This window comes from Glandiceps talaboti, chromosome 1 (genome assembly GCF_964340395.1).
Source record: "Glandiceps talaboti chromosome 1, keGlaTala1.1, whole genome shotgun sequence".
NCBI classification, from domain to species: domain Eukaryota; kingdom Metazoa; phylum Hemichordata; class Enteropneusta; family Spengelidae; genus Glandiceps; species Glandiceps talaboti.
The window spans coordinates 25,133,149-25,149,207 of NC_135549.1; the positions used below are offsets into that span (position 1 = coordinate 25,133,149).

The following is a 16,059-nucleotide window of genomic DNA, read 5'->3' on the forward strand; positions in this document are numbered from 1 at the left end:
GTGTAAACAAGCTAATATCAGTTTCAGTGAATATTTATGCCTTTGGTTGTTTTTACAAGGGGATCCGATGCCAGATATAGATACAAAATGTATATAACAAGGTGTTGTGGGGATTTGCAACAAATGTTTAACGCCTTCTCAGACGTGTACTTTATTTCCTTGGTTCCATTAGTTTAAACTTGAAGTCTGTGTTATTTAAATGTATGACTATGATCGACTGTTTCGATCTATACATGGTGCCATAGTCTAGATACTAACGTGGTATCAAATCAGCAGAGAGATCTAGAGATTCGATGAAGGATAGTACTACTACTAGACTAGTGGCATCATTTCTTTTAGACTGTTGTTGTCTGGACCCAGTTTCCGACATACTAGCTGTACATTGAACCCAGTATTTTGAGACAGTGTTCAGCAGCAGCCACATGAAGTGGTGATGCTTGTTTAAGTTTTCCATGTTTTTGTATGGCTGTGGTTGTTTGTGGAAAAATTACAAATAGTCTGAAAAATAGATAATATGTGAGGTACCTAAGACTAAGTTCCCAGTTTATGTTATTTTTGTTTTAATTAGTAAATTACAGCTAAACCAGGATTGTTTATTCTTGGATTAGATCCATAATGATCTCATTACTTAAAATTCACTTTTTCAGTGGATTAAATTTTGTTTTTGCAGAAATGGGTTACTCATACATGTATACATATATTAATTTATGTTCATATTTATCCAAGGCACTTCAATGAAAAGTCATTTTGGATTTTACTCTCACAAAGAAGACGGCGTATGATTAGTGCAAAACAAAGTCTTCCATTTTACTTATTTGTGCAAATGAACTCCATCTGTTGCAAAAAGTGTATGCATACATACTTGAGTTGGCTACTCATACTCTGGAGTGCAGGGAAATACTTCTCAACAGTGCCCTCACAGTCCAACTACAGCAAGCTGATCATACTAATATGTCAATGTTCCGTAATGTTTCATGGCAGGTAATGCAGCAGGTGTTAATGAACGCAGGTCCGAAAACACCAACCAAATCAACAGGGCCAACAGCAACAGAAAAACAGCTCCAGCAACTACAGCAGCAACAAGCACAACAAACCATCATCATACCCCAACAGTTAACATACCAACAGATGCAACAGTTACTTCAACAGCAGGTGTTAACACCTCAACAGTTACAACAACTCTTACAGACTCAACAACAGGCTATAATACAGCAACAGGTAAGGGACCATTTCAGCTGCATTTTGTACTCAACTGCAAACACTCATTTTCATTTCATAATTGACTCCTAAATAACCATATCCAAGACAGGCAAGAGTGCATTTACCTGTCAGTTAATATAATACTACTAAATTATCTATTTTGCAGTGTTTTCGCTAAGGGTACTTAAAGTGGCACAAGCTGAGTTTTTAAACTTTTTTGCTGACATGAAAGTACTAACAAAAAATATTAATTTGCTATTCTAATTATAATATTTATAAATGTCCATGTCTGCCTTCTATGACACTACAATTTGTGTTCTGGTATTCTTAGAACTGGTGATTGCATAGTAAACGAGTTCTTGTACAATTTTTGATACGTATGATTAATTATTGTCATCGGATCGTTTTTAAGTTATATCGTAGTATCAGGCTTTAGTTCAGTTAATTGCAAGTGATGGATAAAGTGGCCATATGCGATATGGATGAGGAAACAATTTTAGCTTGGCTTCCTATTTGAAAAATCAATGGAAAAAACAACAGTGCCCAAATATATGTTTGTAACTCATTGCATTGTAAAAAGAAAAGCTAGAACATGTTTAAAATGTTTGTTATTGTACGTACGATAACAAACATTTTAAACAATTATTAATCTGTCGCAATTTATTGAGTTACAAACAAGGAATTTGTATACATTGTTTCACAGTGATTTTTCAAGTAGGAAGCCATGATAAAATTGTTTTTTTTTAAATTAAAAATTAAAAATAAATACCAAATCCTCATCTATATGGTCACTTTAACTATACATCAGTAAGTAGAATACTGTAAGTGTAAGTAACTTTTGATGTGCAAAAAAAAAGAAATTATATCCCAACAAGATATAAACTCAGCTTGTGCCCCTCTGAATAGATCTAATCTACCTTGGGTACCCCGTGTCACTCTACCAACATAGTTCCTACCAAAAAATTATTTGTACAATGTATAAGAAACTACGTCAATTATAACATGATTCCATTCTTTCTGTTACCGGGTATTACCCAACCTTAGCAAAAGCACTGATTTGGCATTGTTGTTTTGAAAGTATATTCCAATATTTCTTGCAAAAAAACCCCAAACTTTGTGAAAGGAATCCAGTTTGAGATAACATGTGCTACAAAGGAGGTTAGGGGAGCCTTCTAGCTGAGGATGAGCCCAGTAACCGTCCATAGTATACATATCATTCAAGCTGTACCAGCTGTAACTGGATCTTTTTTTTTGAAAATTTTTTGACTTAATCAAAATATCGTACAGTATCGAATCACCTGTAGGTAAACACATTTGTGTAGCAGTTCCTGTGCAATGTACTCAATCAATTGATTTTTTAGGGGTTCACACCCAAAATCATGATTTCAACTTATCACTATACTATTTATAGATAAAATAGACACATACGCTGTCTAGTAATTGGGATTTTAACAATGTGCAGTGAAAATATTGTATTATTAAAATTGATGAAATTAATACCCCAGTTACAACTGGTGCAGAGTTTTAAGTTGTGTGCAAGCTTCCTTATTAATTAAGTAGAAACTAATTGAAAAATTAATATATATATATATATATATATATATATATATATATATATATAAAGGTCACATTATGTCACAAACTAACAAAGTATGTGCTAGTATGATGTCATTGGTTTGTTTGTGTGTTTGTTTGTTTGTTTGTTTGTCAAAGAGCATTTGTTCCTTGTTACATTTCCCTACATTTTGTTAGAGATCCAACTAACAGCATGCAATTCATAATGGCGCCATTCATCATGCAAAACTGATCCATAACCGAGCATTTCAGGCTTCTAGCTAAAACAAAATGCAAACTATTCAATCAGTGTTTGTTGGCAAAGTAGAAATAGCCACATGTACCCTTTTGATAGAGTGAAAGGTAAGATGCTCAAAAATTCTGAAAAATCAAAAAGATTGCATGCTGTTATGTTTGTCTCTCAGACACTGCACCAACAAAAAATGCAACACCAAATACAAGAACAGATGCAACTACAGTTATTACAGCAGCAGCAACAACAACAACAACAGCAGCAACAGCAGCAACACCAACAACAACAACAACAGCAGGCAGCCAGCGTTGGTGGTGGGGAGAAGGGCAGCAAGCAGCAACAACAACAGTTGCAGTCGATAGCATTGCAGCATCAAATTATGCAGCAGTTACAAGCTCAGCAGCAGAGAATGCTTCTTCAACAAGGCCAGGGAATTGCAATGCCTCACATACCACAAGGTGAGTTCATGCAGTGTATAACGCCACAGACATTGCCGTACCTACCAGAAGCTTAGGTGGGTTCATACAGTGCATAAATCATGGACAATGCCATACCAAAACGGAAGCAACAAAATTATTATAACATTGCCATGAAATGTTGAGAAAGGATGGTTTACGAAGTACACCACAATTGCAGAACAATTTTAGTCCACACTTTTGATCAAAAGCTGCTGTGGAACAGCACCCCAATGGGCCAAACTATATAATCTTTTGTCTTTTCTAAAAAACTAAACCTATCATGGTTGCCACCATGAATAGTACCGGTAGGTATGTATAAAAAGGGAAGACAAACCTCATCCCTCTCTAAGTACCATGTCTTGAAATGTGTGTCTGCTGTATTGAGGTCTCCATGAAACCTACGTCTTGGCAACAATTGTGACCCTTTGCTCATTTCTCATAGGCATGTCACAAGCGGAAATTCAGCAGTTATGGAAAGAAGTGTCTGGAATTGATGAGAATTCCAAGAGTGCAAATGGAGTCAATGCATTGACTGTAGCAGCAGCAGCAGCAGCTGCTGGTCGTCCAATGGTCAATGGTCTGCCAGAGGGCGCCATCATTCATCCTGGCCTGCTGCCAGCTGGGGTACAAATCACTCCTGCTGGTATTCTGTAAGTTGATAGTTCACAAATTTAGGGAAAGTGTGTCTTTTATGAGCTAGGGGATGTTTGAGGGCTTACTCCACTGCCATCTCAGTTGATTCAGAATTCAGACCTTTGTTCATTACTCATCTAGGACTGACAAAACGGTGAATGAAAACATACTGAATCACAATGCTTGTTATTTAGCTATTCTTAGCTGTTTCTGTTGACTGGAGACAAATGTAGTCCAGCTCATTTCATAGAAAAGTTGGAGAGAAGTTAAATATGTCAATGTGACATGTACAATGTAGTATTGTACAAACTCACTTGCCAGCCAAGTGGTAAATACGTGTATAGATTACTGTAACTTGAAATATTTCAAATCATAACTTATTTCTAAAAAGTGACATTGGCAATGACATGGTTTACTTCTATTGCAGTATTCCAACAGAAGAGAGTGCAGCCAATCCTAACACACATCCTCTGTACTACCATGGTATGTGTAAATGGCCAGGTTGTGAAACCATGTGTGAAGACTTTCAAGCTTTCCTCAAGTAAGTTCACAGATTCCAAACTTGTGTATATTGTATTGTATTGTATTGTATTGCATTGTATTGCATTGTATTGCATTGTAAGTCCACAGATTCCAAACTTGTGTATTGTATTATATTGTATTGTATTGTAAGTCCACAGATTCCAAACTTATGTATTGTATTGTATTGTATTGTATTGTACTGTAAGTACACAGATTCCAAACTTGTGTATTGTATTATATTGTATTGTATTGTAAGTCCACAGATTCCAAACTTATGTATTGTATTGTATTGTATTATATTGTATTGTACTGTAAGTCCACAGATTCCAAACTTATGTATTGTATTGTATTGTATTGTATTGTATTGTACTGTAAGTACACAGATTCCAAACTTGTGTATTGTATTATATTGTATTGTATTGTAAGTCCACAGATTCCAAACGTATGTATTGTATTGTATTGTATTGTATTGTATTGTACTGTAAGTACACAGATTCAAAACTTGTGTATTGTATTATATTGTATTGTATTGTAAGTCCACAGATTCCAAACTTCTGTATTGTATTGTATTGTATTGTATTGTATTGTATTGTATTGTACTGTAAGTACACAGATTCAAAACTTGTGTATTGTATTGTGTTGTGTTTCTCTATAGTGTTGTTCTTCATGTTGGTCAGTGTCTTTTCTGCTAACATTGATTCGTTGTGAAAGTATATCTAAAAATAGATGCACAGTAACACTAATTCTCTGTTTACGCGATCCCATTTCCAATGAAAACACAACAACTTTGTTGTGTGTGCACCCTACCTACCGTTTTCATAGAGACGACAGAACACACTTAAAAACGCTGCTGAGTGTGGATTGTTTTCAAAAATGGAGACCATGTGAACAGGTGAAAGCAGAAATATTTATAACCTGAGTCATGTAAACCACTGAAAATGTAACAATTTGAAAACACACATATTTTCAAGTTTTGACATTCCTATATAAAGAGTCGGTACCTATTACGTACAATACTGACATGTCGTTTTCCTTCTCTAATTTGTTTTTAGACACTTAAGTTCAGAACATTCACTTGACGACCGCAGTACTGCCCAAGCCAGAGTCCAGATGAATGTTGTCCAACAGTTAGAGATTCAACTTCAAAAGGAAAGAGAACGCCTTGCTGCCATGATGGCCCATCTTCACATGAAGCCAGCAGAACCAAAACAACCAGAAGTAGTAAGTACTACAGTCAGATATATGCCACATTCCAATTATTCATTTTACAGTCAATGGCAAAAAAGTGTCACAAGAGGGCGTCCCAGATGAGGGCTAAATTAATATATGAAAGTAAAAAAAAATGTGCTTGATCAGAAACAATGTCAGGAGAGTTCTTTTCGACTGGTTGAGAATGCCACCAGCTTTTGCCATGAAACTAGGTTAAAGTATAATTTCCTCAAAAGGAGGACCATGATAGCTTCCACTGCTGGACCCAAAGCTGCCTAGGAACAGCACTCCTAGTGGCCAAACTATACAATCCTTTGTTTTTCTGCTACTGTATTGAAATGATAATGACTGTGGTCTTTTCAATGTTACACAGAAAATTATGAGATTGTTTAAAAGGTAGTCATTCAAGTTTTATGTCATTGTAAAGGTGCAAATGAAAGTGTTCAGTCATCACAAAGGCACAGAAAAATAATAAGGTCATTTGTAAGGTACACATAAAATGATGATGTCATGGTAAAGGTACCAAACGAATCTAGAGGTCACTGTAAACATTCGGTGTGTTATTTCCTCCTCCAGGTGCCAGTAAGTCTTGTGAAGTCGACAGCTGTCACTCAAACAGCAACTCCCACGTCACAAGTACAACACATACACGTTCCACCGGCTCCCACTCCAGTACAAGCCTCCATGCAACAAAACAGTCCTCCTCTTAACACACCACCCCCCAATGTTACCGTTGGACCAATAAGAAGACGACTGTCGGAAAAATATAATTTGTCATTAGGGTCTGGTAAGTGTCAATGTAATTTATATGTACGATTCAAAATCAGCCTTCTTCAGAAAGGTGAGATGTGAAACTAAGTGCAAGATTCAAGCTGTTTTTGAACTCATTTACAGCCAAATATATTTATAACTCTCTCTCTAGAAATGAAGCATAAACCTGGATTGCCACTGATGTTAGATTTTGTTTATGTTGGATGAAACTACTATTTTAGTATACGTGATATTAAATTAGTCTTTCTTGCAATTTCTTGTCTGAAAGCAGAAATCCAGCGCAATTGTGAGTTTTATAAGACTGCTGACGTCCGGCCGCCATTTACTTATGCCGCCTTGATAAGGCAATCCATCATCGAATCTCCAGATAGACAGTTAACCTTGAACGAAATATACAACTGGTTTACCAGAACGTTTGCCTATTTCAGGCGAAACGCAGCCACATGGAAGGTAAATAGCAAACAAATAAATACTGTCAGGAAATATGGATTGAAATTAGTTTAGATTTCCAGTTCAAAGTTTGATTTGAAGTAATAATGCTAGTTTTAAAGTTTCATTCCTTATTGAAACTAAAGTTAGATGATACTATGTACATTCATCATGGAAGCACTAAGATTCATCCACAAGTTCTCTTCCAGTTAGACACTGAAGAAGGACAAGTGATTTCTTCGAAACATTTCTGTTTCTTGAATCTTAATCAAAAGTGGAAGAAGAAAACTTGTGTATAAAAGTTAGATGGTTTTGTGGGAAGGTCTGTCCCCAAGGACTGAATTTCAAGTATATCTGCTAGTTTGATTTTCTAAGCACTTAACATAATAGTTTGTGCTAGCTTCATTGCAAATGCTTGGCTGAAATATTGGTGTGGTAAGGAAATCCAACAAGATATCTTGAGCATCAGTAGTTTTTTTTACTTTTTCTTTATTCTTTTTTGAAATGTTTTCTTGAAGACCCCTAATACGTAGACTGTAGAGACAGTTATTTGAAGTTTTATTCACAAAATACCAGAGTTTAGCAATAATTTTATTATCTTGTACAAACCATGTAATGTTGGGTTAAAAGATTGAAGATATCTAAAGGACTAGGGTGGACAGTTCCCGAACTGACTCCAGTCAATGTCATGCGTGAGAGTATCACTGACATTAAGTATTTGTGACTTTTTCCAGAATGCAGTACGGCACAACCTCAGTCTTCACAAGTGTTTTGTTAGGGTAGAAAATGTGAAGGGAGCCGTATGGACAGTGGATGAGATGGAATACCAGAAAAGACGACCACAGAAAATCAGTGGGTAAGTGGGTTTTTTTTCAGGTACTATGCAGAAGTGGCGATGTGTTCAAGATCGCACATTGTCATTTTTGTGAACGCTAAACCAGTGTGTGTGTGTGTGTGTGTGTGTGTGCGTGCGCACGCGCACACGCCATGGGATGGGATAACTTTAAAAAGTGGTAAAAGACAGAAATTGTGATCAAAATAATATGCCAGAGACTGGACAGTAGTTTAGGAAAAAAATATGACAGAATTCCATATCATGTCTTGGCAAGTGGTTTATGAGCATACCAGTAATATCTCTAGTCAATACCACAACAGCAAACACTTCATATCAGTTTATTGGCAACACTGCTGTTTCTCATGATTCACACAACTTTTCATGTGCCACATCAACACATCCCTAGCCCCAGGCCCTGCCGTTTCCTTGCTTTAATACTATAGTACTTACTACATATGTCACCATTGGTGTATATTTTCTCTGTAATGTACAGTATATATCATATCTTGACAAGAGATTTATCAGAATACCATCAAAATCTCAAACCAATACCACAAAATCAAAAACCATGGTACAGTTGTATTCTTGTCAGTATGTATTCTGTTATCTAATACAAGTATTTTTATTGTAGGCCTGGCACCCCTGTCAAACCAGAAAACAGTCCGTCTTCACTGCATAGTTATGGACAGAACCTCAATGCCAGTATACAGGTAAGGCAACACATTCTTTTAGTATGCCACATGTCAGTTGTTCATTAGGAAAGTGTTCATAGCTCCCTCCTAACACATTTATCAAGGTTTAATGACAAGAATCAGACCATTTGAATTTTTAAAAAAATATATATCAATGTATGTATTTGGAATGGCTAGATGCCTGTCAGTATACACCAGGGTGTATAGCTTTGTCTAGAAAAGTTACACTACCCCACAGCTTTGTTGCACCATGTATATAGATAAGTTCAGTCTTGCAGTCATCTATTACTATATCATTTATTATTACCATGCACCAGCCAAGTTGAACAAAAAATATGGAATATATACCCTGGTCGCTCTACATCATGAGAACGTACGTCTATGTAACAACAACGCATTTCTATGTCACTGGTTCTGCTGTGTTCGAAATATGAGTCAAAACGTTCAAAATTGTCATTACTTTCCCCAATTTTTCTTTGATATTACTGCCACTGGTATAATTATGTTATTCTCCAACATTTTTCTTCATTCAGCCAGAAAATACTTATGACCTAAGGGTTGTCACTACTCGTCTAGCGAAAATAGTGACAAAGCCCCCTTTGATCACTCATATTTTCATGTGGTTGAATGAAGAAAAATGTTTGGGGAATAATATCTAAGTGTTACTATGTCAACCAAGATAGCTGTACTTGTAGTCACTGTCCATTTTTATTTTGGTTTACAGGCTGCCCTTGCAGAAAGCAATCTGCCACTGCTAAGCAATGCTGCTGTGAATGCCAGTAATGTTCATATTGTCAGTTGTGAAAATACCGATGGAGGCCATCATTCTGACGTGGAGGAAGAACCATTGAATATGTAAGTATATTGAAGTCAAATGTCTATAAAAAGTCACTTGCTCATGCTTCAATAGAAATACTGCAAACAGAACTTTTGTCCTCGAGCAGACAGACATTTTGGAAGGTTGTAGAGACAGATATAGAACTCATCAATAAGCCAAGCTCTAGTCTGCATCTAGGCTGTGTTCATTTCCACTTTTACAAACTCATGGGTCTTTAAGATTTCATTGATAGTTTTCTGCTGAAGAAAGTGTGTTCTCCACTCTACTCTACTCCAAAGTGTACATTTATTCAAAGATGATGTATTTTAATAATCAAGACTCTTGAGTTTGAATCGACTTAGCAACAATCATGGAAGTGTTTAACAATCACAAACTATGTTTTTTTGAATTACGAAGAACAAAGTTCTCTCGCATGTCCTCCCTTCCCCCAATCAAACTAAAAAAGCACATTTGTGAACACATATTAACAAATACACGCATATGCACATGCACACACACACACACACACACACACACACACACACACACACACACTATAGTTTCCAATCTTTGTTGCCCAAGTAACACAACATCACTTTTCTGGGTTCTTTAGGTCGGATGGTGGATCAAGGGTGAAAATGGAACGTGCTGTTGGATCACCAAATGACGCGAGGGATGTGGAAGAGGATGAGATTTTGTCGGAAGACAATTGTGTGATAGATGAAGAGGAGATGGAGGAAGAAGAGAGCCAAGAAGTACATAAGGAGCAAGTGGAGTGAAGAGAAAGGAGACAATAGTGTGTGTGGAACAATCAAGACTTATGTACGCTGTTGCATGATGTACTTACAAATAGTCATGTTTGTAGTCTGCAGTCAATAGCTGTAGCTAGTAGCTAGGACAGAGACGCTGTATGAAGACAGTGTGCGCAGTACCTTCAGATGCCAGTCTGTAGTGTAGTATACAGATTTAGTGGCCAGGATGATTGCCAGTCTGTGGATAATATATACAGATTCAGTGGCCACAATGATAGGGAGTCTGTTGGAATGGATGCAGATTTTGGTGGCCATGCTGATAGCTACTTAGTTTTTAGAATGTAGCTGTATGTGTCAGTGTTAAATATTTGTCAACACGTACCGTGGAAATTTGTGTATTATGTTATTGGTCACGTTGAAACTGCCATTGCGTGTGTTCTCTGATTTTTTTTCTGTTTTCGTTGTTTTGTTTTTATTTTTGTTTCACGTCCTCCAACACTTTGTTGTGTCATAAGCCCAGTGTTTACCCACCTTGTTGTCATAGCAGAACACAGAAACAACAAAATGATATATTTACTCCATTATTTCATGCCGTGTGTCACAGTATTTCCTAGCTCTGGAAATGCCACCATGCCCAAGATACTTAAAAATCTGTTGTTGTTTAAACAAATACAAAGTACAAAAAAAAAATTAGAGGAGTCTTATATTGAACTCAAAGTCAGTCTTACCATTAAAATTGACAGAAAAAAAGTTAGCAATACTGTTTTAACAAGAGGAAAAACAAAACTTATTTCTCATTACTATGTAGTTTAGCCGTCTTGGTGTACTGTCGTGTTCGTGTTTTTTTTCGTAGTCATGATGGTCAAACTTATAGAGAAAAAAAAAATGATGAAAATTTATCAACTGCCAACTATCATTACAAAAATAACTTTTTTTGTAATGTTTATGCATCCCCTGGGGCTTGCCAGTAGATTCTATATTTTTCCATCCATTTCTTGTACTTCAAAACCGTAAACTTATACATAACATAAAGTGACGCATACATTAGATGCCAACTCAGTATGCTGGTGTAAAAGCAGGAGCAAAATCTAATGTTGTTGCTCACATCAGGGACAACAAAACAGAGCTTACCAGGAAGATTGCACGAAGCGAAGCATTGAAAATCCCAATAGCTGTAACTTAAAGTTTGTTGTTGTTTTTCAAAAAAATTTATAATTTTTTCCACTTAATTATGTTCTACTTGATTGGGCATGCGTGATTGCTTTATGATGAAACCCATATCAGAGCCAATAATTTGTAATTCGTTGACCCAACAAGTTAATGGTCCCGATTGTTTGTTTGTACTGTTTTACACATGGATGTCAAGCCTAGTGTATACAGTAACAATCAATGTTTCGTAGAGAGGTAATTCAGCGAATTTGAAGGATCGAGCTGTTTCCAGTAAAAAGTTTTGTGTATTTATTAACGGTTTTTAGAGATGAACAAAAAATTAGCTTAATTAACATTACAGCTATTGGGGCTTTCAGCATGATAAATCAAGATTTTGTGTGCCAGCAACATGGATATGTATTTCTTGGTAAAAATGTGAACCATATCGTACGTACTATATTGCCAAATCCTGTATCATACTCCTACAATACAGTGGACACATCCGACCTGCAGTGTTGTCCATGTTTCAAAACAAAAACAGCTTTCATAACATGCTGTTTTTTGGAATAATACAGTCAGTAATCTGAACTGACAACAATGACACTGTCTTGCCTTAACAATAATGAACTCACTACATAACAAGTTCCAATGAATTAAATGACTCTGTGGGTCCATATCATAACAGTTTGATTCCGTGTACAATTAGAAAATAAGCAACCACTGGTTTCTTTATATCCATATCCAACAACCATTCTTTTGAGATCTTTTTTTTTGTCACGTCTTAATTTAAATTTGATGCACAAATGATGTCAGATGCCAAAATTAGTTTTTAAGAGCTGAAAATTTATTTGAATTCACTCACTCACTCACTCACTCACTTAAATGCTATTAAGAATGATATTCATTTGTTTTTGTATTATATTATTACTTTTTTGTTTTTCAAAAAATCTTCAAATTATTATTTTGTAATTTCTAAAGTAGAACAAGCAATTCCCAGGAAGACAGAGAGAAAGAGAGAGATAGTTTTTAAAGTGTAGTATTTATTTGTAATACCAGTGTTTGGGATCGTTGTCGACTGTTAGCTGTGAAACTTAAAATGTTTCAAAAATGAGTTTCATGGAAAATGGATTGTCAAAACAAAACAAAAACAGAATTCTTTTTTCAAAATCTGTCCTGCTTTCTTATTTATTTGCGACACGTTATTTTCAAAGCATGTGTGTTGATAGAGCTGTCCGTGCAATTCACAAAAGTGTAAAACTGCAAACCTCGTTTATTTTTCCGATAATTAGCCATCCATCCACCCATTGAAAGAGATAGAAACAAATTGATGTTTTATTATAGTGACACAATTAGTGAAGAAAGGTGCAGCAAGATTTTAGGTTAGTAGTATGAAGTTTTACAAGTACGCTGACTGTTATTAGACAGACTTGAGAGATTTGTTGTTATGTACACGCCTCTAAAAAACACACTGGCTGTAACTGAAATATTTTTTTTTGATCAGACACCCAATTATACATTCACTGAAAATTGTTAAAATATCAATAATCAAACATTGCATGTGTTAACTAGAGGTTGATTTTATCCATAAAGTAGTACAAAATCATAATTTCAAAATCTCACAATTCACGATCACAATTTCAATAGGTTGAAATTGTGATCACACTGGGGTTGCTGATTTTAGTATACAGATCAAATATCAGTGTGGTGTGGTGTACCATGTGTGTACTGTTTAATGCACATATGTGTTTACCCCACAGTTGATTCAATACTTCTGAGTATACAGTATTATAGGTAAATCAGTATATTTAACAAAACAGTTTTTTTTTAAAATGTTTCAGTTGCAGTTAGTGCAGCTTAAATTACTTGTTAGTTACTCTGGTAGCTTATAGTTAGCAGGGGTGCCATCAATGAAGAATCTTACAGAAGTCTAATAGTATGTATGTCATCATCGGAACGATTCATCATTGTTCGACCCTTCTGTAAAGGGTGGTCAAAGTTGCCATATGGATGAGCATTGGGTATTTATTTTGGATTTTTAATTGATACAACAACTTCACTATGTTTTTCTACTTGAAAAAAAGCAATGTGAAATAACATATAGTATGTCCTTGTTTGTGTAACTCAATAAATTGCTAAAAGATGATGAAAGTGTGAAAAGTTTAATATTGTGTGTATGCACAGTTAACAAATATTTTACACATTTTTGAGTTACAAAAAAAGGATTTGGTATTTTACATGTGTTTTTTTTCAAGTAGAGAAAAATAGTAAAGTTGTTTTATCAATTAGCGATCCAAAATAAATACCCATTTGTCATCCATATGGCAATTTTAAAAGAAGTGTATACAACAACAACTCTCTCAGTCAAAATGTTACCAGCTCACGACTAAAGCTATAAACTGGGGCAGTTGTGTTACTATGTAAGACTAAACTACTGAACTGAACTACTACACCAAATTGTTGTGTGTTGTGGAATGTGTTTCTGCCCTAATTTCAAGACATTTGAGAAGAGAATCAAATGATTGTACAACAGACCAACAATATGACCAAAAAAAATCATACTACGGTATATACTATACACCCAGTAGTAATAGTTGGTGTATTTTGTATGGGTTGTTTTTTCTGTCTGTGGTCAACAATCATTTCAATACAATCATTTCACTGATGAGTATATTTTAATACACAATATTGAGATACTGTGATAGATTACGAATAGATATACATGTATTACAAAAGCTCTTGCCCCCCCCCCCCCCAAAAAAAAAAAAGTTGTGTGCACCTGGATTTTTAATTTAAATAATACAATCAAGTAATCAAATCTCAAATATTTGATTGATCAGCTGCCCAGATTCTGATTTTGTTAAAAAAGGGTACTTTAAAATGATTGGAATGGGATGTTGAGAATTCCTGATTCTGATTTGATTCCTGTCAAAGACGTTTGAATAGTTTTGCCCGTCTTCAATAGCAGCTACAGTGCAATGCTTTTCAACAACTGTTATTTTACCAGAGATAGTGTGTCTGTTGTACGTTTTATTCATGCCATATAGGTATTTATTTTTTATCTACAGATTTTGAGAACAATACAACAGATCAATCAACATACAGATGTTTTTTTTAGTCTGATACAGTGAATATTTTTTAGACAATTTTAGTCTCTATATATTGAAATATTCAGTTACTTTTTCACTTTGTTTCTTTACCCTCTACCCTCCCCCCCCCCCCTACTCCCCCTCCCACAGATGTGTTACCATGGTGAATTCAATTCCCCAGCAAGTTAGGTTCTAATTGGCTGTTTGTCATTACATAGTTTGACCAATTAGAATGTGACTTGTAAAGTTGTGCAGCTCACTCCATTTCTCCATAATGTAAACTGTAAAAAAAAATTTAAAAAGTAAAAATATGCATGTATTGTGTATGATTGAAGAATTTCTAGACAAGTATATTGAGGCCATGGAGAAGTTAGTTTTTAAAAAGTCAGCACTATGAAAAAAAATAGTTTGGTAGTCTCAGATGTGTGAAACTGCATATATCTTCAGTCAGATTTACCCCTTGGGTAGAAATGACCTGCCAAAATTTCATATACATATGCACATTCACACATCCACCAGACTGTTATTTTCTAGTAAAAAATGTATCCGGGGAAAAAACCCACACCATAACTATCGTCCCACCATCTATTTTCGTTTCAACCACTTTTGTTCCCTGACTCTGGCATAGAGATAAACATGCCAGTCTATCGGAGTTGCTGTGTGTCACTCAAAGTAGAAGAGAAAAGAAAACATTGTTTTTTTTTGTCAAAGACACTTACTTTTAAAAAGAATACAAAAGAAAAAAATCTGTTGAAAATTCTTAGAGCAAATAAAGTACCATATATAATAACGGATATGGATTATGACTGAGTTAATTGTATTGGAATGTTTAGTCGTGCTGGGAGGGAATAGAAGAAGATGCCTTGTTGAATGGTGCATGTATATTTTCAAAACAGGCACATAGATGTTATAAATATTGTTATCGCAACAAAGTTCTCCTCTGGTGAACGTCAAGCAGACCTTATAAATATAAATGGGGCTTTTGTTATGGTCCAGATGAAAAAAAAAAAGTGATTATGAGTTCGTGACAAAATGTGTACTTGCTCAGCTGGTTTGCCCTTAAAGCCAACCGGAGAGGTGATTCCCTGATCGAATCAAGACATGCAAATTACGGTCATATCGCCCTCTTTGTTCCTCGTCTCTAGTATCAATCGAGCATGCACAGTCACAGTGTATGGAGAATATCATTATTCGTAGCAACCACAGGCACTTGAATCAATCTATATTTTTTTTAATGTTATATTACTAGACTTTTGTTAAAAAATCATACAGATGTATGAAATTATCCGACATCTCATCCGGCCGCCGGTTAAATCCTCAGTCGAGGCAACATTACACATGGTCTGTGGTTTTTACCGCGAAGTCTATTAATTACACACACAACTACAACCAGCGAGCGAGTTAAATGTTATATAGTCGATTTTATTCGACTACATTAAATAATATCATAATGGATCAAATGTGAAATGGCAAATACTTGTAATAGCGCCCTCAATGTAAAACATAGACAATTATCTCTTGTTCAAGAACCAAACATACTCGAAACCCTACCAGAGATATGGTGACACTGAGGCCCGGCACCGAGGTATCCGACCCTTGTTCATTTAGACATTTATAAATAAATGTTCGAGAGCTGGTTTAAAATATGTGACAGTATAATTTTCGTTGACAATGTCTACAGTTATGTCTATATGAACTT

The 16,059-nt window shown here is 35.5% G+C and overlaps 1 protein-coding gene across 2 annotated transcripts in view; it reads left to right on the plus strand.

Moving 5' to 3' along the window:
* Nucleotides 1-15,148, plus strand: part of LOC144452704 (forkhead box protein P1-like) — a 40,391-nt gene extending 25,243 nt beyond the window's left edge. The window contains exons 3-13 of one of the 2 annotated variants that reach the window (XM_078143885.1): nt 982-1,218; nt 3,180-3,465; nt 3,908-4,115; nt 4,526-4,639; nt 5,673-5,841; nt 6,406-6,616; nt 6,872-7,050; nt 7,764-7,885; nt 8,496-8,574; nt 9,281-9,411; nt 9,987-15,148. In XM_078143885.1, the coding sequence (XP_078000011.1) occupies nt 982-1,218; nt 3,180-3,465; nt 3,908-4,115; nt 4,526-4,639; nt 5,673-5,841; nt 6,406-6,616; nt 6,872-7,050; nt 7,764-7,885; nt 8,496-8,574; nt 9,281-9,411; nt 9,987-10,152 (1,902 nt within the window). In that variant the 3' untranslated portion in view covers nt 10,153-15,148. The remainder of the gene's footprint in view (nt 1-981; nt 1,219-3,179; nt 3,466-3,907; nt 4,116-4,525; nt 4,640-5,672; nt 5,842-6,405; nt 6,617-6,871; nt 7,051-7,763; nt 7,886-8,495; nt 8,575-9,280; nt 9,412-9,986) is intronic. The other variant, XM_078143956.1, reaches the window with a different exon arrangement.
* Nucleotides 15,149-16,059: the final 911 nt, after the last annotated feature.